The sequence below is a fragment of the Primulina eburnea genome, chromosome 14, assembly GCF_022965805.1.
Source record: "Primulina eburnea isolate SZY01 chromosome 14, ASM2296580v1, whole genome shotgun sequence".
NCBI lineage: Eukaryota > Viridiplantae > Streptophyta > Magnoliopsida > Lamiales > Gesneriaceae > Primulina > Primulina eburnea.
The window spans coordinates 1,421,655-1,443,711 of NC_133114.1; the positions used below are offsets into that span (position 1 = coordinate 1,421,655).

General features: G+C 34.3%; 4 protein-coding genes across 6 annotated transcripts; all 4 read right to left on the reverse strand.

Annotated features, from left to right (window-relative positions):
• Nucleotides 1-1,154: 1,154 nt before the first annotated feature.
• On the reverse strand, nucleotides 1,155-5,459 carry LOC140812175 (aspartate--tRNA ligase 2, cytoplasmic-like). The gene is made up of 10 exons (XM_073170388.1): nucleotides 4,937-5,459; nucleotides 4,547-4,657; nucleotides 4,327-4,440; nucleotides 3,615-3,905; nucleotides 3,418-3,528; nucleotides 3,162-3,215; nucleotides 2,514-2,593; nucleotides 2,176-2,291; nucleotides 1,750-1,864; nucleotides 1,155-1,503 (listed from the first exon to the last, which is right to left on the reverse strand). Exons 1-10 carry the CDS (start codon nucleotides 5,429-5,431, stop codon nucleotides 1,377-1,379), a joined length of 1,614 nt encoding a protein of 537 aa, XP_073026489.1. The 5' UTR covers nucleotides 5,432-5,459; the 3' UTR covers nucleotides 1,155-1,376.
• Nucleotides 5,460-6,868: 1,409 nt separating this feature from the next.
• On the reverse strand, nucleotides 6,869-9,510 carry LOC140811978 (NAC domain-containing protein 92-like). Of its 2 annotated transcripts, none has more exons than XM_073170118.1 (3): nucleotides 8,827-9,510; nucleotides 8,168-8,439; nucleotides 6,869-7,612 (listed from the first exon to the last, which is right to left on the reverse strand). In XM_073170118.1, the coding sequence occupies exons 1-3, from the start codon at nucleotides 8,996-8,998 to the stop codon at nucleotides 7,109-7,111; spliced, it is 948 nt and encodes a 315-aa protein (XP_073026219.1). In that variant the 5' UTR covers nucleotides 8,999-9,510; the 3' UTR covers nucleotides 6,869-7,108. The 2 variants fall into 2 exon arrangements, with proteins under 2 accessions (XP_073026219.1, XP_073026218.1); XM_073170117.1 differs by having other exon boundaries at nucleotides 6,869-7,615; nucleotides 8,827-9,507.
• Nucleotides 9,511-14,985: 5,475 nt separating this feature from the next.
• LOC140811977 (uncharacterized) lies at nucleotides 14,986-18,995 on the reverse strand. The gene is made up of 5 exons (XM_073170116.1): nucleotides 18,589-18,995; nucleotides 17,313-17,564; nucleotides 16,728-16,796; nucleotides 15,677-15,869; nucleotides 14,986-15,563 (listed from the first exon to the last, which is right to left on the reverse strand). Exons 1-5 carry the CDS (start codon nucleotides 18,952-18,954, stop codon nucleotides 15,145-15,147), a joined length of 1,299 nt encoding a protein of 432 aa, XP_073026217.1. The 5' UTR covers nucleotides 18,955-18,995; the 3' UTR covers nucleotides 14,986-15,144.
• Nucleotides 18,996-19,611: 616 nt separating this feature from the next.
• LOC140811981 (protein WHAT'S THIS FACTOR 9, mitochondrial) lies at nucleotides 19,612-21,443 on the reverse strand. Of its 2 annotated transcripts, XM_073170126.1 has the most exons (2): nucleotides 21,129-21,443; nucleotides 19,612-20,881 (listed from the first exon to the last, which is right to left on the reverse strand). In XM_073170126.1, exons 1-2 carry the CDS (start codon nucleotides 21,175-21,177, stop codon nucleotides 19,812-19,814), a joined length of 1,119 nt encoding a protein of 372 aa, XP_073026227.1. In that variant the 5' UTR covers nucleotides 21,178-21,443; the 3' UTR covers nucleotides 19,612-19,811. The 2 variants fall into 2 exon arrangements, with proteins under 2 accessions (XP_073026227.1, XP_073026226.1); XM_073170125.1 differs by having other exon boundaries at nucleotides 19,612-21,443.
• Between the last annotated feature and the right edge of the window lie 614 nt (nucleotides 21,444-22,057).

Consider the following 22,057-nt stretch of genomic DNA (forward strand, 5'->3'; position numbering starts at 1 on the left):
AAAATAATTCCGTACCGATGTCGTACCGAAAATTTCGGTATATCGATTTTTCGGTAATTTCAGTATTTTTTCGATTCGGTATTTCGTCACACCCCTAGTCTCACATGAGACACACTCTTTTCATATATTCAGAATTAATTGATTTGCTAATTTTTTTTTTGGGGTATTAATTTCGTGTTATCTAGAACTTTTGTTACAAATCAAATCATAATATTTAGTAACAAAAGTTGTAGACAACACGAAATTAGTACCCTGAAAAAAATTAGCAAATCAAGCCAGAAAAGCCTTCCACTCGAGCGTTTTGGCTCTTCCCAAATGTCGTAAATTCCAGGCTTCCCATCAATAAAACACTGGATAAACCTTCCCCTACATTCAATTTAAAACACAAATTTAATAATAATAATAAAACTGACCGTCTTAGGAAGTAAATGACTATTAACAAAATTTTCAAATTCTTTATCCGCCGCTTCTTTATCAACAAATTATTTGGCCCTGAAGCTTTGTTAGCCTAGTGGCATAAGCTCTTTCAGTTGGAAAGGATCTTGAGTTCAAGACTAGAACTACGTATAGTCCAATAATTTCATCATTTTTGTGTCTCATTTCAATAACTTTTCAATGTTTAGTTTATGTTAATTATCTTTTCATATTTGATTATTTTGATCTATTTTCTCCGATTCTAAAAATCCCCGCGCAAAATCGCCCACTGCCCTGACTTTTGGCTAGGCGACGCTTCTGGCACCCCAAATTAATCGGCCGCCTGATGGCGTGGACTAGACGGTTTTGTATTTTTAAAAAAAAATCAAAATAAAAAGATTAAAACTTATTCTCCAGTTTAAAGTTCAAAACATATGTATGGTGTTATTGATTAATATATTATTATAATTTTAAATTTTAGAAGAATATATATTTCATAAAACCTCCTACACGGCAGCTTAGGCACGTCTAAACGCTAGAAGTCTAGAACACTGATTTTATCCCGCTGTTTGGGTCTATTTTCCCCCACGTAGGTTAAACAAATATTATTTGCAATATCGCATTTTGGTTCCATTCATATACACCTGATTTTGTAACGTTCAATCCAAATTAATTTGTAGATACTTTGTATAGAATAAAATTCTATCTATTTTAAATTTTACTCTTCAACTATTGGCCACTCCACTGACTTGGAATAATAAACTCAGGCAATACTCATTGCTATACAAATTATCCAAGTTTTGGCAATTGTCAAAATAACCTCTTTCTTTATGAATGAAAGGCTCAAGTTCTATAGTTAAATTAATATGGGAAGACAATGTTGATTTCCACAAATGTAGTAGCATGGGAAAACGAGGAAACATTGAAGATGAATCAGAAACTAAGCGAAAAACATACAAGAATCATGGAGCGATCCTTTGAGGGTCGCGAGGGAAAAGCGATGTCTTTCGGATGTTGTTAAGTGCACAGAACAGCATAACCACACGCTCCAAACCAACTCCAAATCCACCATGAGGTGGTGCTCCATACCTATGATGAATGTGACACAATGAAAAACATGGCATTTTTATTTATAAAAATAAAAAATCAGACTCGCCTATAGAAGTGGATTCAATAGGGAGACAAGCCAGGGCTTTTCATCCCCTCATATAAAAACATTTCAAATTTTATATGTGCTTTTCCTAAAATTGTAAACTTTGCCCCCTAGAAAGCCCTACCCCGCACACAGCCAATATAATCCACCCATAGCATATAACTTCGGGTTTTTTACAGCACCTGAAGGAGTCGATATATGTTGATATCGTCTTGACATCAATTCCACATGCTTGTGCACGTTCCAACAAATACTCAGGCACGTGGACACGCTGAGCTCCTGATATTATTTCTTCGCCTGAGAGATAAAATGAGAATGAAGACAGTTGGAAAGAGAATACATCTCAACATCGAAGAACCTAGAAAATAGGGTGGAAAATGAATAGCTTTTTCCGAGGGGTTGGCATGATATTGCGCTCCTATCGGGGACTTCAACATTTATGGCAACTTCTTTTAAACCAAATGTCATGGAGCAAAGTTAATAAATGCTGAAATTTAATTTTTGAAGTAATTGACAAATTTATCAGTAGTATTTTCAGCATTTCATTAGTTTAGCAGTTTTGATAATATTTCCTTTCACTAAAGTACTCGAATTGGAACTAGATTTACCTCGAATGAAAACATCGAATGAGTTACTATAACTCTGATTATCATAACATGGCATTGTATAGAATGGTCGAACAGCCAGAGGATAACGGTGAAGTATGTAGAACTCAGTGCCATACCTACAGTCAGGAGGGTGGACACAAATGAAACGAGGAAGAAATGGTCAAAGAAGATCTGCATGCACTATGAAATAAAAACAAAATTGTTTCACAGCCTGCCATGATTATGGTCTGTAGAATTTTCCTCTTTCATGAATGGTTATCTATCAGCAGCATGTTCAGTATGGTCAAATCAGAATGAAGAAGTAATATGAAGAGAAAAACAAGCAAAAATCAGAATACTTCTCCAGAACAAGCTGGCCAAGTTTCCTCTCTGATTCTGTGTTAAGATCACCAAGAGGGTCAATTTCAACCCCAGCCTCCTGCAGAAGCGAAAACACATGAAAATTATATGAACATGCTTCCTAATTAATTCAAATTCCGTAAAATGTGAGGCGAAGAATACAAAAGCTGTAGCCAGCATAGAACAGAAACCAGAAGAACATGACAACAGTAAAACCGTACATTTGCGCAAGCATGTGTTGGTACTATCAACATAAATGGTATTCCAAAATTAAGAATATAATGCACAACATCAGCATTAGTGAAAAATATCAAAACCCATGTGAGTTGTGACCAAACACAAGCTCTTGCTTGGTACAGTTCTTTTGCTATGAATAAATAATGGCAACGATTTGCTAGCAACAAAATTCAACAGTTATTCCAGCATGATATTTAAGATTTCACGTCATCAAGAGAAGGAAAAATTTCAAGACGTTTCAACCATAAAATTGCAATCCGTATTAGGTGCCCAAGAAACTAAAACTTAGAAAACTATTTTCTCAAAAACATTTGACTTAATGCTTACCTGCTACCAATTACCTTTCAGTAATAACAAGACCACAAACGCGGGCACGTGGAACAAGATAAATGATCATTTTCTTCTCTTACCTTCAGCATTGTGATCCCCTCTTCAAAGGTGAGACGTAAAGTATTTCGCAAGTACTGCATGTTCAATCAAATTTAACAAAAACTATTAACACAAAACTTGGGAAATATACTTGTCAGAAGAGAAATAAATATCTTAATCGTTGTTTCGGCGTAGCAACAATTCTATTCCTACAAAATTATTGTTCACCATGTCATAACATGATAAGATAGTTGGGATCAAACAATATTACAACAGCATATAATCAATATAGTGTACCTTCAGCTTCTCAAAAGGGTATTGTTTATTAATGGCTTCGAGCTCCTTTGAACAACTCTCATTCAAACAATCAAACATGGCCACAAATAAACGATCAACAACATCCATTACCTGCAGAAAAAAACTCAGGGCATCATCAACAAAGCCACATTCAAAAAGTTCTAACACTCTATAAGGCAGTACAATACAATCCATACTTCTGAATAGTGCTCCTTAATTTCCATTTCAACATCAAGACCTGTAAATTCACACAAATGTCTGTGTGTAAAAGAGTCCTCTGCTCTGAATACTGGACCGATCTCAAACACTCGGCCAAAATCACCACAAATGGACATTTGTTTATGAAGCTGGGGTGATTGTGCCAGACACGCAGGTGTTCCTTTGTAATCCAATCTAAAAACAGCCGAACCACCTTCACTGGAACCTGCAATCAACTTTGGTGTGTGGATCCCAACAAAACCTTCAGACAACAGGAACTGTCTAAATATCTGCACAAACTCATGGAACAACATTATTCGTCAGTATGCAGATTTTAGCAATAGGATTGTAGTGTTCATTTAGCAATCATGCATCAATTGTCAACAAAAAATAGAAATAATGATAAAAATGTAAAACAAATGCTTCTCCGAGATTCAAATGACAATCTAGACATACCACAACAAGCTTATATAATAGATCATACAAAAAGGAACAAGAACAGAACAGATAATCTGAATATACACAACTGGAAACAAATTGGACCGGTTCACTGAAATATAGTAGTTGCAACCTTACAAACAGAATATCAACAAAAAAAACTGGACTCAAAGGACCAAGTAGCTTTTATTTCTAAGGACCTAGCAACAAAGTCCAGCAAAAAAATGCTAAATCAGGAAAACCAAACACAAAATCAAATAGAACGAGACATACATTTTCAACTTGACATTGGATACGGAAAATTCCTTGATTTGCCGGTGTGCGCATGTCAAGAACTCTGAAATTCAAACGAGTATCTTGATTAACTCGAACAAGCTGTTCACCAGCCTGCATTTAGAAGAGATACTCAAGTGTATTCATAAAAAGAGGCAGCAAAATTAAAAGCATCAATACCATCTTAGATAAGTAAAACTAAGAACAACAGCAAGAATACCTGCAAAGCCTTTTCTATGTCAACCTCACTTCTTGCTGCATCCTCAATATTAATAGGTAGAGTGGGTACAGCCTTGTTGACGCAATAAAGCTTCTTCACTTGAATTTCCACCTATAGTAGTCAAATAATTCAACCCAATTTTTATAAAAATGAAATAGCTTACTATAGTACCTTTTCCTACAAATAACTAAATACACACGGGGATAGACTCGCAACAAATCCAGAATGACCAAGTTACTAATATGCACAAAGAAATACGAAATCCATAGCAAGAAAATTTCCAGAATTCAGATTCCAGGATTCAAATCGACGGCATCAAGCATTATAAAAAACCCACAAACCCAGAGAGACAGAGACCGAATAAAAGCACAAAAGAAAGCAAGCGAACACCTGCTGAGTGGCACCAGTGATTGACTGGGCGGGAACAGATACAACACCTTCAATATCCACTATCGACTCTCGGCTCAAACCAGTCGCAAACTTCACCATCTGCGGGCTCACCGCACCAGGGCTAACATTCAGGACGCATTGAACAGTAAATCCACTCTCCCTCACCACAATAAATGCCATTTTCTTCCCTACAGCCCGGATTGTCTGTGCACGGCCACGTATCAAAACCACCTGGTCCTTCAACAAATCTGTCAAGTTCTTCAATTCCGTCCATTTCTTCCCAGAAATTTCCTTCGATTGTAGGTCCTTCAACGCGATTTCTCCGTAGTTTGCAGCCAACGGGTCGTCCGCTTCGATTGTCACGGCGGAAATGGCGGAGGCGGCGGAGGCTTCTTGACGTTTCCGCTGCCTTTCGAGCTTGGAGGCCTCTTTCTTGGACAGTTTCTTCTCGGAACTTTCCTCGCTGATCACTGGTGATGGTTCTTGGGAAGACATTTCTCTTCTGAAGGCAAACTCTGTTGGAGTGGAGTGAAATGGGAATTAAGTTAGGGTTATATATGAATCTATTAAAATATATTCAGGCCCAATTCTAACTTTGAACGGCCTTGTCCAAAAAGCCCAATATTCGTACACGGGTCCATTTAGACTTTAGGGTACACTAGCCCATGGTTCCCATAAATTCACCAAATCGAAACTGTCTATCAAAAATCGAAATGAATCGTAGCCATTGATCTATACATTATATTTAACAACTTCTTTTTATTTATTATTTGTTAACAAGGACTAAATAGTAATAATATTTTTCAGTATATTCATTGAACTATTAATTTAATCATGTTTATTTTATTTTCTTTTTACTGTTAAATTTTAAAAAGAAGTTGAAATTGGTTCAAACTTCAAACCTTAACCGAAATTTGTTGATTTGCTTAACCCAATCGAAAAGTCTAATGAATTAGGATTCCTTTATCGGTTTATAACGAAGAGAATGGGCTTTTAAGAGAATGATTCGGATTTCATGCATTGCGGAACGTTGATACACGCAACACGATATCGGTTTATAACAAAGAGAATGAGCTTGTAAGTGAATGGTTCGGATTTCATACATCGCAGAACAACACGCACACAGCACGAGATTGATCTTCCAAAATAAATATAAACATAAAATGAAAAGCTGGCTAAGGTTGAAACCATGTATAAAATCAAATTGGCCAATACTCAAGAATTAGCATGAAAAATAGATAAATGAGTAAATAAAGCCATTAAGGAAAAATGTCACAACTAAAGCATCATATAATTTTAAAAAAATTTACATTTGTGTAATTGAAATTTAATAGTTTTCGATAACATATACGCACCTTTCTTGTTCAGAGTTGGAATGAATACGATATTCATGCATATCTCAATCAATTTTCTTTATTCATTCCAACTTTGTTCAGAGGTGGTGGTGTATATTTCTTTGCCTTTTCCAGTAATTTTCCAATATCCAGTGCTGGTGGCTCGATTCATCCTCGCACTCGTTGGGTTTTTTCTGCCTAGGATGCTGAAGATACCAACCTTTTCTCCCACTTATTTATCAAATATGGGCGAAAAGATATAATCATGTATATCTAGTTGAGAAATCGTGCGTGCGTGCGTGCGTGCCTGCGAATGAGATAAGAACTCTTAAGGAGTGTTTGCTCTTAGATTTTTCTTTGCAAATTTACGAAATTGCAGTAAAGATTTTTACAACTTTAAAGATAAAGATTTACTTATAGTTCCTTTTTAATTTACATGATATTGAATAGAAATTGTTCAGTAAAAAAAAATGTGAGCTCAAATATTCTCCCTGCATGCACGTATATACTCCTAATTACTACTATTTTTTGGAAAAATGGTCAAATTCGTCATGTTATAGCATTGCCTATTTTGGGTTTCACTTCCAAAAATGCCTTTTTTCGAGATAGTTTTCCAATAGCAAGAAAAATGTAGTGAAATGATCCTTTTGAACATTCCTGCCAAACACTTTGAATAAACTAGCTAGGGTTTAATTTCCAACAACATGCAAACAAGTCAAACCAAACACTAAAAACTCTTCCAAATTATTAAATTGCCTTCTAAGCAATTTTTTTATGATACATTTGAGTGCTCCAATTTCACAAGCCAACTTGAAATTCTCTCTTTTTGCTGCTTGCATCAGTAGCCAGACCAGTAGTTCTCTAAATCACCACAATTCTCCATACCCATAAACCTATTATCTCCACCATACCCCTCATTCATCATAGATGAACCCAAATCCTGATTATTCATCCCCGGCGGCATTGGCCTCATCGGTGGCTCTGCCGAGGCCACTCCGCCGCCAAGATTCAAGTTCAGGCCTGATATAGTGAAACAACCACCGCCGCCGCCATAGTTCATCTGCGGTGGGATCATGTGCAAGTTGTTGATCATGTTGTTACTTGATCCACCACCACCGCCGGCCCGCATGAGAACTTCTTGTAGTTCTGCAGGAGTCATGTAATTTCTTGAGGGGAACTGTAAGTTCTCAGGGTGCATTATTTGTGAGTGAATATTGGGATTTTGAGCTGGTATTTGATCAAGATTGTAAGTGAAAGGGTTGTTGACTCCTCTTGGCTGGTTTGAAGGGTACTTTTTCCCACCTAAACTCTTTTGAAACACTCTGCAAACCACCCATTCATCCTGCTGGAAAAATAAAATTTAATCCTATCCATATGTTAGAAAATGAGATTCTAGTAGAATTTATACATGATCTGTGCTAGTTTATCAATTCATCTACAAACTTTAAAATAATGTAAAAAATGTGAGACATTTTATATTTATATATAATCTCTAGTATAAAAATAGAAGTTGGAAGATATATGGTATAACTCGTAGGGAAAGTCATCTCATTGAAATAGAAAAAATAAATAAATTTTTCTCTGTATGCAACTTTTTATAAAACTGAGATTTCGTATCCCCGTGAATAACTTAAATAATATAATATGCCAAAGTATAAAAAAATTAAAAAAAATGATAATTATAAAAAATAAAACCCAAGCTTATTACAAACTTCGTGACTTATTTTAAGGTAAGCGCATATTACATGCTGGCAAAAATGATTTTCATTCTTACAAAATTAAAGAAATCATATATTATAATTAAGGAAAGCACCAATATAATTTATAACAGTTATATATAATTAAACATTTAATTTGCAATAGCATAAGCTAAGTGCATGCATAATCAAGTACGTACCTTGCTGGTTCTATAGGCAGATTTAGAATGAATGCGATATTCGTGCATAACCCAATTGGATTTTTCTCCTCTGGGAGCTCTTCCTTTGTAAAATACCAATGTTTTCTTCATCCCAACTTGTTCGGAGGTGTTGCTGTTGTATATTTCTTTGTCTTTTCCGGTGGTTTTCCAGTATCCGGTGTTGGTGGCTCGATTCGTCCTCACCCCCGTTGGGTATTTCCTGTCCCTGAGGCTGAAGAAATACCACTCTTTTTCCCCCATTTTTGCCTTCGCTGCATTTTATTTATTGATATGGACAAGAAAACATAATTTATATGATTAAGAAACGTGTGTGCGTGCGTGCGCATGCGTATATGAATTGTGTTAATCTATGCTTATTTATACTTGTTGATTTTTAGGTATGCTTAATTTTTAATGGCAATTACTAAAGATTCATAAAAACAATTAGTTAGATTAAAAAACTACTCAATTGGATGATCCGAGCACGTAGATTGCTAGTATTTGTAACTTATAAGGCATATATACTATATTCTCACAAACCCTAAAATCCGTGATACCCTAAACCCTAGACAAATTTGAAAAGGAAATTTATGCATGTTTTCAAACAGCTCTATACAAATAAGTAGGCAAGGATTTTTAGCTAAAAGAAAAATTATTACCAGGAAGGTCCCATGGCTCGCACTTGTTAAGATCGACATCTCCAATAGCTCTTTCCGTGAAGTTTGCATCCGAAATTTTGTTAATCAGATAATACGTAATTAGCTCTTCATCGGTAGGATGAAATCTGAACCCTGGTGGTAACTTGTCCAGTTTAGCTTCTCCACCTTCCATTTTCTTGCCTTGATGTAGGGTTTCCTAACCTAATACTCCTAAGAAATGTAAGTTGAGGTGGACCAAGAAAACCCTAATTACGAAGTCAAAAATCGTGCTAGAAATATGAGAATATCTTGAACTTCTTTTGAACAAAAGTTTCTTTTCGTCAGTTATCCCCTCTTAAATGATAGAATTAAGAATTGAGTGGGGGAAAGGATCATAAAACAACAAGAATAAAGATTTATAGTTTGCTTTCACTAAGGTTTTGAGGTGGTTGATTTACTTAATTGTGGTGCAAGAAATAGAACAATAAAAATCTCTTAACTTGCATGAAGGTTTTCATGTAAATTCATTGGGATGGATAATATTGTATGGAAACACAGAGATAACATGAGGGAATATGCTAATTACTCCAAGATTTGTTTAGCTTGTATGAGGTGAAGAAGAAGAGAAATTTGAGTATAAATGTGAGAAATAAAGAGTGTAACTTTGAAGCTCTCACCTAACTTTGATTTTATTGGACACGATATGTCCTTGACCATTGCTCGATCGGTAGTACCCCATTTGATTTGGCTACTAATTGAACAATAATTGAACTAGGTAGATGACACTTTTGCCCCTTAATTGGTTGTACCTATATATATATATAATTGTAGACCACACAAAATTTATGAACACTTGAGTGAGCTTCTTGATTTGAATCATACGTAGATCACAGTGGTATATAAAAGTACTATAAAAAATGTTGTTAAAAGTTTGTTTACAAATTTCTTCTTGTCATATCGTTACTTTTTCTGTTAAAATTGGTAGTATACATTCAATAATCGAAATAATTGTTCACTACAACAAAAATGGCTTTCCGCAGCGCGCATATGAGCTTTCCGCAGCGCGCATCGCACGCTACAAAGTTAAAAGCTGTTAAAAGTTCAAGATTATCCGCGGCGTGCATTGTACGCTGTTAATACTATTATTAACGGCGTGCATATGGACGCTGTTAATACAACTTTCCGCAGCGTGCATGCGTACGCCGTTACTAGTCATAAAAAAAAAATATTAGCGACGGTTTTGGACAAAACCGTCTCCTATCAGCGACGGTTCATAAATTAAATACCGTCGCTAAAATAGCGACGGAATTTAAAAAAAAGACGGTTAAAACTTCGCGACGGTTATAAAAGCCGTCGCTAAATTTTGTGTAAATTTTAAAAAAAAAATTACTTTATAATTTAATAAATTTTAACAAATAAAAATTAAAAAATTAACCAAAAATGGAAACAAAAACATGTATCTAAATCGAAACTAAAATCATATAAGTATAGAAAAATTTTAAGTGTTGTTAAATAGTGTGGAGGAAAGGAAACGGAGATCGGTTTAAATAGATAATTTGCGCTTTGTTGCGACGGTTATTTATTAAACCGTCGCCGATTTCTTTCTATTAGCAACGGTTATCAGTTAACCGTCGCCGATCTACATCGGCGACTGTCGTAGATAACCCGTCGCTAAATGTGGCGTTAAATCGTGTAAGGCGGCGACGGTTATAGATCAACCGTCGCTAATTGTGACCTTAAATCGAAATTCGTACTCATTTTCGGCAGCGTGCTAATAATATGCATGCCGTGAATAATACTATTAACGGCGTGCGATTAATGTACGCCGTTAATATCTGAACACGAATTTTTTTTAAAAAAATGATTTATTTTTAACAGCACACATAAACTTGCACGTCGTTAATAATTCTATTAACGGCGTTCGTTTATTCTGAGCTGTCGTTTATATAATTTATTAACAGCGCACAAAATTGCAAGCTGCAAATATTACTATCCGCAGCGTGCGTTTAATGCACGCCGTCTATAGTAATATCCACAGCGTGCTTTCAATGCACGCTGTTAATAGTATCAAGTTACTATCCGCAGCTTGCTTTATATGCACGCCGTCGATAGTACTATCCGCAGCGTGCTTTTAAAGCACGCCGTTAATAGTATCAAGTGTAACACTATTAACGGCGCACAGGTCGGTGCACGCCGTGAAAAGTCGTATTCGCAGCGTGCTTTTAATGCATGCTGTTGATGACGTGCTGCGGAAAGTCATTTTTCTTGTAGTGGTTGTTTAATTCGCACTTAATATAAAGTGAAAAGTCCAAACATTTATTTCTTTAAAATTTTCTCTCATATTTTGTCGAATTTCATTCTAATTATTTGCTGTCTTTTTAAACTTTTTTAAAGTAAAAATTGGTCATTTTTTTGATGTGGCGCTGACCTAATGTCGAAGTGGTGGTCGTTTGTGCAGTGTCACATCAGTACTCCCTGTTCAACAAGGATTAAAATTGTCAAAAATTGAAAAATATAATACTAAGACTTAATTTTGACGGAAGCTGGCCAAAATTGTTGAAGGCAAGCATAATTGATAACATTACAATTTTTTGTAATTTTAATGTACAATAAATATGAAAAATCTACGAATTACATCCTATAAATTATTATATTTTCAATTTTGATTTTATAAGTCAACTGAGATTGGTTTTAGTCCAATAATTTGGTCTTTATTTTCTCTTTAATCATTTATCATTAGAATGTTGATGTATGTAGCGTCATACACTTAAACAATATATAATGATGCATTAATGATATTTGATGATTTATCAGCAAAATCCGATATCACGATGTTACATCATACTAGGTTAGCATACTAGGTAAAATTGTAAAAAGACTAAAGGCGAAAAAAATGAACATTTTATTAGACTACCACCAAGTTTTGACAACTTTTAGGACAAAAAATAACACAGACCAACTTACAAGATATATTTTGTCATTTTTCCAAATCAGTATAGACATAATGAAACACTATTAGGTAGTTAGTTAATTTTCTAGAAAAATAAAGAATTCTTTTTATTTATTTTTTTTGGGTGTACCTGAAGGTTACATTTTGATGGAATGATTTGATCGATTAGAGTAATGTTTTGAAGAATAGATTCTAAGTAACACAAATATATATCAAGTGGATTTCAAATCCTTTGTACGTACGATTAAATTGAAAAGAAATGAATTTGAAATCCTATTAATTAAATTTAGCCCAAAAAACTATAATTTTTTAAAAATTCTGTAAACTCAAATGACTGAATCCAAAGAGTTTGATTTTTTTCAAACAAAAATTGCATAACTTTCTAAAAATTCAAATTATCTTGTCATGACTCATTATAAGCAACACTTGAGAGTTTCTGCAATTCACCCGACACAAAACTATGTAGACTTTATTGCACAATAAATATCGATAAATTAAATTAAACCAAGAACGACATTAAAATAGCGGAGGGGTTATCTTAATTTATTTAATTTATGTTAAATAACTAATTCTTTTTCTATATCCACATTTCGTGTTGTTATTACAATATCAACAAGATCTTGATATATTATTTTTCAAATGGATCATATATACGTCTTTTAGCGATTTTCGTTCTTAAAGTGGAGTTGTTATATTCTTGCAACAATTAGTTAGGGTTTATAATAGACCGAGGTTGTAATAAGAACAGAATACTGCAAGAGTCACTGTCCATCTCCATCTCTGTTTAACTTGTTATTCACTTCAAATTATCTATTAATTTCACGAAGGAGTGAGTATCAATCAATTTTCCATTAGTGTCCCCTATACTGTTGCATATGACGTTATTCTGAGTGTTGATTTTCGTCGTAAACGACTATCAAATTTAGACAGTTGCGAGACCAAAAATGTGTTGTGTGAGAAAATTATAATATATTATGTGAAATAAAATTTTTAACATTTTTTAAAAAAGATTAAACATAAAACGTAATAATTTTCATACAATTATACATCATATACATCTCAATTCCTTCTCACAATATATAGAGTTCCTGCTACTTTCAAGATGGTTATTTCAAACTAAACAAGGTTATAATTAACAATAAGATTATTTTTCTAATTAATTATATGGCTACAGATATGATAGACTACTTGTTCTACACTTCATTTTATTTTAAATTATTTTTCAAAGTTTTGGTCTTTTTCCTGGATATAGTGTATACATTTTCTCCCTCAATGATGTGAACATGGTTGCCATGCATTTTGAAAAGTATAGGATTGATAGAAGAAAAAAGAAAACAAAAAAAATTAGTAATCCCCCTACATGCGGCGGGGATCCAACGACGAACGAGTAAAGAAAAGAACAGTATGTTTCTCAAAAAAGAAAAAAAGATCGTTCAATTTTTATGTTTGAATTTTCTGAAATTTTTAAGCCTTTATTGAAGGTTTTAAGTTCTTATCACATAAGATGTCATTGACTATATGTAATATGTTCAACCCTAGATGCAGACAATTTCCTGCACCGAATCAAGTTGGAAATTGATTATATCATCGGTTACATATGTATCTTGAATAAATATTAAACAAAAAAGATTTCTTGCCAATTTGGTTAAAACGTTGAATGCGAAATTATTGTCATCTCCACAGCTTCATGGACACATTTTTAGGCGTGATATCGATATTTCGTGACGCGATATGCTTTATTATAATGTTTATTGTTAATTAACGACGACTAAGTCGATATAGTTTGCGAGCAAATTGTGTTTTAGTTGGTAAGCCCTTTTCAAGAAAGATTATCTATAAGTATTGAAGAGCAACAGGCTGGTTTACTGATAATTGTTTCATACTTAATTCTTATATATGCTTGGTCGACCACTTGTCAAACACTTTAAATTAAAGAAAATAATATACATACATTATATATATATATATATATGTTTACTACTCGGTTAACGATTTATCGGTTGTTTCATATTTCTTAAAAATTTAGTGATATAATAAATTGAATTTAGGAAGGAAATTAGATGATGAAAACTACTGGTTAGGGTTTTCTGTTTGCTTCCAGAAGAGTTGTAGAAATATTGTGTTGGAGTAGGGAATGAGAAATTTGACTTAAGGCAGCAAACTCCAAAGAGGCAATATCCTTGGATCAAAGAACTGGGAACTAACAAAAAAATAATAATTTTTTTATAAAACAACACGACTTTAAATGATTTTAACGCGATTTTTTCAAATTTTCTACAGTTTTATCTATGTTTCTTATTAGAACACCTGGTCAATCTCGGATCGAAAATTCATAAATAACTCAAACCTGGTGTATTTTTAGACAATATTAATGCAACATGTATGTAACATTTGAAGTTTCTTGAGCCTGACGCAAGATGCAAGTCTACATGCATGAAAGAAACATATTTTTATTTTTAAATTTTTTGTAATTATTGATATATCTTATAAACAGATGATAATCTATTTGATAAAATAAATTTCAAAAAATTCTTGTTATTTGTTTTTCATCCTGAAAAAATCAGGAAAATATTGGATATCCTGGAAGCTTGGGGGTATAAAAAATTAGAAAATTGTCGGAAGTTGAGTTTCATAGTGCTCGGCATGCAACCGAAAATTTTGGAATTTCAAAACATATCGTTGTTTATATATACTAGAAACGTCAACGTAGCACATGTATTGCATGTGTATAAAATGAAATATAAATATTACTTGTTGTTTAAACATATTTTTATTTTTCACTTAATTATTTTAAAAAATATTTTTCTATGTTTAAATTAAATGATGGATAAATACATTAAAAATGGTTTATCAAATACTTAGGAATTACTTAAGATAAATATGGAAAAAAGATTGATGAGATGTAATAATGAGTATATAAAATGAAATCTCTATTTATATAGAATGTTGAGGTAAAATTGGAACCAAAGTGCTTAATGGTCTCAAGGTTTATAGTATAATATATGTACATGATATTATATATATTGTTTGTTGATTTATTATTTTAATTAATATTACAGTTAATTTAAATACTTGTAGAAACTTGGTAGAATCCCAACTAAATTGCTCATGTACGAAGATGTTATAGGTTGGAAACAAGCCTATCACTGAATTCAACAAGCCTATCCCACTTAAAATTCACTTAAACAAGCAAGAATTTAAAGAAGATTAATAATAAAAAAATGCTTGTATTTGCTTGTGGCCATACACCAAAATAAACTGTTTAATTTCATTTTGTAGCCAACAAATCAATCGAGTAGCACCATTTTTTGTTTGGGGCATATTTTCTATACATTTATCAGAAACAACTTTTAATACAAATACAAATACAAATACAAATATTATTCTCTTCATATTTTTTGAATCACTCTAAGTTTAGCACTCCTACTTCTTGGGTTCAATCTCTCCTCTGATTCAGATGGTGTGATGGGTCTCTTGGTCAGAATAACTGCATGCTTTCCTTGCACTATCTGCTTTATCCATGTTTCATTTTTTCCATTATATGGCAAGACTTTCGAAGGAAAATTCGAGCATTCAGTTTCTTCCTCTTCAGCACGCTCTTGGCTGCAGTTAGTAATGTTTAAGAATGTCTGTTTCACAATCCTGTCTTCCAAACTATGGAACGAGATAACGGCAAGCCTTCCTCCTGGAGCAAGGGAATCGAAACAAGAATGGATCGAATCCCTCAATGTGTTGAGCTCATCATTCACTGCTATTCGTAAAGCTTGAAAAACCCGTGTTGCAGTCTTGATCCAACCATGTCTGCCTCCTGTGTTGTTAGAATGGTTTTGTGTCAAACGAAGTTGTTTTTGGCATCAATCCTTTATTTATTACGTCAGGCAAAGAAACAAATGGAATAGATGAAGAAGGTAAGCTCGCTACCTCTTGTCCAAGAAGTTGAGGTTCGAATAAGATTAACAAGTTCATTTGTAGAATGCAGTCCACCAGTTGAACGAGCCTTAATGATTTTGTTTTGGAGTGAAAACCAGTTGCTTTCTTCACCATAGTCGCGTAAAATACGGCTCAACTCAGAATCTGGCCAGGTATTTACTATGTCCTCGGCCTTTAGGCTTGCCTGTCATTACCCTGCTCAATCAGTTAATCGAGAATATGTATGTATATAAACGTTCCATGAAAGAGATTAAACCATTTGACTTTCATATCTTTTTTAATAATACAGTGAAACGTCACAACAAACGTTAAAATGGAATGGGAAAGGCCAAATCATGAACCCAGTCAGATTTGACGGAATCAAATGTTATAGGCAGTAATAACAGGCGAGAGTAAAAGCTCAATTTTCTCAGCTATGGAAGTGCCATATACGTTAGTTTAGTCCTTCAAAAATGGTAAACGAAATCAGAGCATACCGCCTAAACAACTCAAGTAAAAATTTCGACAGTGGTTGTGCATTAGAAGTTATAGCTAGTTGATAACAATGTAAGCCCATATGTACTAAACCCCATGGTAGCTCACACACCACGATTCAACAGCTGTGCCACTTGAACAGCCAAATAGCAAAAGCATTTGTTGCTCATCAATAGAAACATTTGAATTAGCAGTGCTGAAGGTGAGGTACATGGTTGAGTTCAACAGATCCCTCGCCATATGTGCATTAGGAACCTTATGATTATATATTGATGCTTCCTAGACCGGTCGTATCAGAAGATAAAGAGCAATTAAAACTAATTTCAGTTAGCAAAGTGGGGAAGCAATAAAATTAGTTACATAATCTATTTCACTCCACATTTTCAGGGGAGCCGTCGAAAACCATAGGACTTTTCATACAGCAATGAGGTGACATATACCGAATGGCTTTAATCATACCTACAGTCTAATTCCTTAGTTTTTCCCAGAATGGCGATGTGTAAACTGGTACTGAAATATATGGGGGCAAAAGAAATAAAAATTCATAACATAAATAAGCAGAAGTCACCTGGGGATCCATCCTCATATCAAGGGGCCCATCAGAAAGGACACTAAATCCTCTTTCAGCGTTGTTCACCTGCATCATCGGATAAGGACGATGAACAATGTGAACATCTGTATTTGATCACTTTGGTATGTAAACAATTAAAGTCATTAACATATGTGTCTTTTAATTATTTATATATCTATTACTATATATAATGCATAATCACAATAAGACCAATCGTCTTTGGTACTCTGGTGTCTAATGTTGAAATTATAAGGGCATTAGACCAATCATCTTTGGTATTCTGATGCGTTGTGTCGACTGATAAAAACACCCTTACTAAAACCTTGTAAAAAAGATAATATTTTTAAAATAATTCATTTTCTGAATATGATACCTTTTTCACGTTAATAATTTCAATGCCACATGTATCACGATTCTTTAATGTTCTCGTAAATTTGGAAGACGGTCCTTTCAAATTTAATGTTATGCGACTATGCGTATTGCATAATGGGTACAAATGGAGCACGGAATAAAATCAGTGCCCTGAATTAGAAAGGATAAGTTTGAAGAAAAAAAAAATCAACTTGATGGTTCACAGCATACCTGCATGGATGACATCCCCAAATCCATCAAAACACCCAGAATTCCAGGATCTGAATGTTTCCCACCAACTTCATGAAGCACAGCCTTGATGTTTTTGAAGTTCTTTAAAAAGGTATGCACTTGTAAACTTGAAAGTGAGTCACCGGAACCATTATGCGAGACCATGTTTATTCGAGCTTGAGCTATTTCATGTGCCGCAGGATCAACATCAAGACCAACATAAAGTTCCATCTCTGGATGGGCCTGAATGATCTGTATTTATTACAAGTTTAATTCATCCAATTAAAGACATGATGAAGAACCAGCTCCAGACAAATACTTGCTAATTCAATCTTTAAAACAGAGAACCTGGTTACACTAAATCTGAGAAGATATGCCTCTTCGTCCTCGTTCTTCATTATTTCTAACCACAATTATAGAAATTATACTGAATTCAAGGTCCTAGTTTCCTTCCAAAAAAAACAAATTCAAGGTCCTAGTTCAACTATAACACTTCAACTTCAACCTTGCCTCTATTGAACAACATTAACTATATAACCTGATTCTGCATCTTGATTCTTGAGATTAAAATTAGTAAAGGTTTGAGGGCAGAAATAGGTGAAATTGGGACAAGTTATCCCTCATAAATTTTGTTGAAATCTAGATTGTCAGAAACAAACTTCATACCAGGTGTTGCTTATGCACAAACAACACGATCTACACAGATTACATTTAAATAATTGGTTTCTCTGACCATGTCTAAGTTATTCCCTGTATCTTGTATCTTTTACAAGCACATGCCAGTGTCAATTAGAACCCAATCCATAGAAAGAACTATTACAGATTATGGAGATTTAAACTTTCATGTTTAACTTTTCGAAAATTACAGTTTCTCAGAAATCATCATTCTTGAATTAGCTAATGCAACAGAACTAACATTACAACAGGATATCCCAGTCCTTTCGTATCCTAAATGTCACCATATTAACTCACAGAAAAATCGACTCCTGGTACACTGATCATCACCGCAAATTAACTCAAATCAAATGCTATCAGTAAATGTGCCAATTCTTGAACACTTCCATAACATATGAAACAACAAATACATAATCAATCACATATATGACGAAAATAGCCCAGAAACAAGAATCCTTCCATTCTCCGACCATTGAATCATTCTCATTTCATACCACGAAAAACAAAACATGCCCTTGCATAAAAATCACCAAATTGAAAAAAGACACGATCCAAAACACAAAACACAAAACCCAATTATAAGAATCAACAATTCACCCACCATAGCGGAATGTCCACCCGCACCAAGCGTACAATCAACAAATGACTTAAGGTGAACCGAAGCAAATACATCAAGCACTTCACCGAGAAAAACGGGTACGTGGGCTGAATTCTCCTTTCCAAATTGCTTCGAGAAACCATCCTCATCGAGCTCCCGCCCCGAGCGCGTCCGCCTCTTCAGCAGCAACTCTGTTTTCTGCTTATCTGCTCTAAACCCCTTGCTTTTGCTGGCGAGTTTGCTGAATGTTGCCTTGGTTGATTCTGTGGAGATGGAAAATCTGAATGGAGAAAGCTGCGAAGATGAACGGAGAATAAGTTTTTTGATAAGGGATTTTGCAGAAGCTACTGCCGCTGGTGCGGCGGCCATTGATTTTGATGAGAGAAATACTAATGAAAGCGTGGTGAAAAAAATTTCTACTTAATATTATTGCTGTTGAAAATGTAAACGTTGCTCAATTATAAATTGGAAAATTGTAATTTTGGTATTTTTTTTAGGATTCAATTGTGGTATTTCAAAACAAAAATTTATGTGAGACTCACGGATCGTATTTGTGACACAGATCTCTTATTTGGATAATCCATAAAAAATTTTACTTTTTATACTAAAAATATTACTTTTTATTGTGAATATCCGTAAAGTTGACCCGTCTCACTTACACGAGATCTACTCGTATTTTAATCACTTTTATTTGTGATTTTGATTTTTTATATTATCAAATTCAATTTTGATATGATTTTAATAATTTTATTCAAAACGTCGATGTTGTAATTAAAATTACAAGACAAAATATCAAAATTGAAAAAAAAAAAAAAAAAAAAAGGTAAGTAAACTTAGAAAATGAAAATAACTAATTTCCCACTAATTTATAATTTCAAGTTTTCAATTATTTTAAAAAAAAATTATGATTATACAATTTGTTGGGTTATGTTATTGATAACCAAGATATATTTCTTCAATAAAAAAATGTGTATAAGGTAATCAAAATAAGACCATGGATGCGAGTTAATAAAAGAATCAAATTAATTAAGGTTAATAATGAATAATTTGATTTTTATGATGAAATACAAATAATGATAAAAATACAATAAGACAGAATTTGAGGGACGATATCAAATATTTAACTAACGGCCACTTACCATGAGTTTATCATTCATATATTATGTAACGGAGAGGATGAAAATTTAGATCACCGGTTTTGGTTCCGACTATGATTTAACATTGGCTCATCCCTCGTCAGATTCATATTCAGAAATCAAATTACCATCAATCCCAGAATCAGACTCGAATCCATCCCCGTTTCTTCTTCTTCCAAAAGGAGACTTCACTGATTCATCTACAAGAATCGGCCTCCTCTCTTTCTTATACAGTCCCCTACTCCGGTCCAAGAATCCTTCCTTCATCATGCTTGCATAAGTTTCCCGGATATCAGCCAGTGGATGTTTCTCAACAAGATGATCCCGATCATACGCCTCTCTCAGAACAACAGTATGTAAGCCACCCTTTTGCGATATGTAAAAAATCTCGGGGTGTCTTTCAAACACCTTAGTGAACTTCTGAGGCATCGCCAATGGAGCACGCAGATTGCTTACGTTCTTTCGTTCGGTTTTTTTGTTGATTGTAAGGTGCAGAAGCTCATGAAAGACCCCGACAACCCTCTTTTCAGATGTATCAGTTCTTGAATCAAGATGGGATGCATCGACATAAGGGCTAGTGTATGGCAACTTTTGCCACTCGTGCAACCACTCCATGCACTTTCTTTTTAATCCAAAACCCCTTGTGAAACTAACCGGAAACGCCAATGCCCCATTCTTCTCTTCTTGCTTCAGATTTCTATGCTCCAAATGGGATACCGCTATGCTGTCATTCCAAACTAATAATTTCAATCCCACACGCTCATCGGGAAGTTTGATGAACGAAAATGACTCTGGATTCTTTGCAACCAAAGTATTCTCATAATCATAAGGCAAACCCAAATCCCATCTCAGCTGTTCAATTGTTTGCAAGGGAAGTAATCTTTCTTTAGTGAGCATAAGCAACTTTTGCAGCCTTTGCAAAATATCTACATAGCATTCCTCGTAAATAAGATGCATTTCTTGGTTGTAAACATTCAGAGCCTCGGGCGTTAGCTTATACCAGGGAACAGGGGTACCTCGGGAATCAGGGACATAGAGTTCTTGAAATATATTCGGATAGCGTCGGATGAAAGTGGCGAGTTTAAGGTCGTACGGCAGATCAAGCTGGCCACGATGTTTGGCAAGGATGTGAATCGGGAGACAGCTATCAGAATGCGTTCCTAGAATGGAAACAAGGGTACAAGTTGCTTTGAGATGTAGACTGCCAGAGACTACATTATCAAGAAACCTGTCTTTTACCCACTTGAGCTTCACATTGACAAGACATCGCCTCTGAATTCGAAAATTAATTGACAGGTAAAAGTAACTAAAACAAGAAACAGATCTTCGCACGAAGAACATGTTTCTTCAACTAGCAACAAAAAGAAGCGATACTTTTCAACGAAACATTTTGTCGAACAAGTTTACCGCGCATCTGCAAATGCTGAAAGCCCATTATTCTATAGCGCCGATCCATTCACCCAAATTCCATTATTCAACTCAAACGCGTTCACCCCAAATGTCAAGACCAATTCTTTTGTTGCTGTCTCGGATTGCGGTTCTGACAGGCAGTGAATGTTATATTTCGTTTCACATCGTTGGTGTACGTGATAATCTTTGTGTATTCGATCAGCGATACAGGTGATCGACGTTGGACTCTACTTCAATTTTTCATATATAAGAATTAAAATCCGCAGTTGGTATCTTCGGGTTCTGGTAATTTCTGCTGTTTAACTGTATGGAATCAGGGAAATGTAAATGAGAGTAATAAAATTCAATTGAATTATTAATAATTTTTAAATAAAAAAATAATTAAATAATAATATTTTAGTTGTACATAAATAATCAAACCATTTTTTAATAGAAACGTATGTACACAACTAATTTGATTTCCGACTAATTTCAGTGTTTGTATAAGACAGGTACGATGTTAAATACTGAAACGGGTTTTATCTTTGAATCACTCAATGTATGATTAGAATATCTTGAATCGCGACCGTGTATTTTTATATTTTAAGATGTATGCTTATTATCATTTGAAAAGTAAAATCATTAATAATAAATACATTAAACATGGACAATTAATGTTTTTTTATATGTTATGGCAACTATTTTTGAACGGAATCTTATGTTCAATTTGATGCTCTAAACCGTACTATATTTTGTTCGAAGAAGTGAAGTAGATGCTTCCGTGCGAACTACTTGTATTCAACAACTTACCCCCAGTTTTCTGAACATTTGTCTGTCTTGTGGACATATTGAATTCTTGTTGGTTTCCCTGGTGATTAATTATGACCTTCCCGTTTTACGTTCATCGAATTGGTCGTTTGGGAAGAAAGGTACTCCCTTTTTTGTCT

What these genes read in the sequence shown, in the direction of transcription:
- LOC140812175 (XM_073170388.1), bottom strand. Translation starts at nt 5,431, where the DNA reads ATGTCTTCCCAAGAACCATCACCAGTGATCAGCGAGGAAAGTTCCGAG. An exon ending in AGGGGATCACAATGCTGAAG is followed by an intron (nt 2,594 to 3,161) that starts GTAAGAGAAGAA and finishes TCGCTTCTGCAG; the next exon opens with GAGGCTGGGGTTGAAATTGA. An exon ending in GGCCAGCTTGTTCTGGAGAA is followed by an intron (nt 2,292 to 2,513) that starts GTATTCTGATTT and finishes TCCTGACTGTAG; the next exon opens with GTATGGCACTGAGTTCTACA.
- LOC140811977 (XM_073170116.1), bottom strand. Translation starts at nt 18,954, where the DNA reads ATGGCCGCCGCACCAGCGGCAGTAGCTTCTGCAAAATCCCTTATCAAA. An exon ending in CGGGTGGACATTCCGCTATG is followed by an intron (nt 17,565 to 18,588) that starts GTGGGTGAATTG and finishes TAATAAATACAG; the next exon opens with ATCATTCAGGCCCATCCAGA. An exon ending in TGGGGATGTCATCCATGCAG is followed by an intron (nt 16,797 to 17,312) that starts GTATGCTGTGAA and finishes CCGATGATGCAG; the next exon opens with GTGAACAACGCTGAAAGAGG.
- LOC140811978 (XM_073170117.1), bottom strand. Translation starts at nt 8,998, where the DNA reads ATGGAAGGTGGAGAAGCTAAACTGGACAAGTTACCACCAGGGTTCAGA. An exon ending in CGAGCCATGGGACCTTCCTG is followed by an intron (nt 8,440 to 8,826) that starts GTAATAATTTTT and finishes AATAAAATGCAG; the next exon opens with CGAAGGCAAAAATGGGGGAA. An exon ending in CTGCCTATAGAACCAGCAAG is followed by an intron (nt 7,616 to 8,167) that starts GTACGTACTTGA and finishes TTATTTTTCCAG; the next exon opens with CAGGATGAATGGGTGGTTTG.
- LOC140811981 (XM_073170125.1), bottom strand. Translation starts at nt 21,062, where the DNA reads ATGTTCTTCGTGCGAAGATCTGTTTCTTGTTTTAGTTACTTTTACCTG.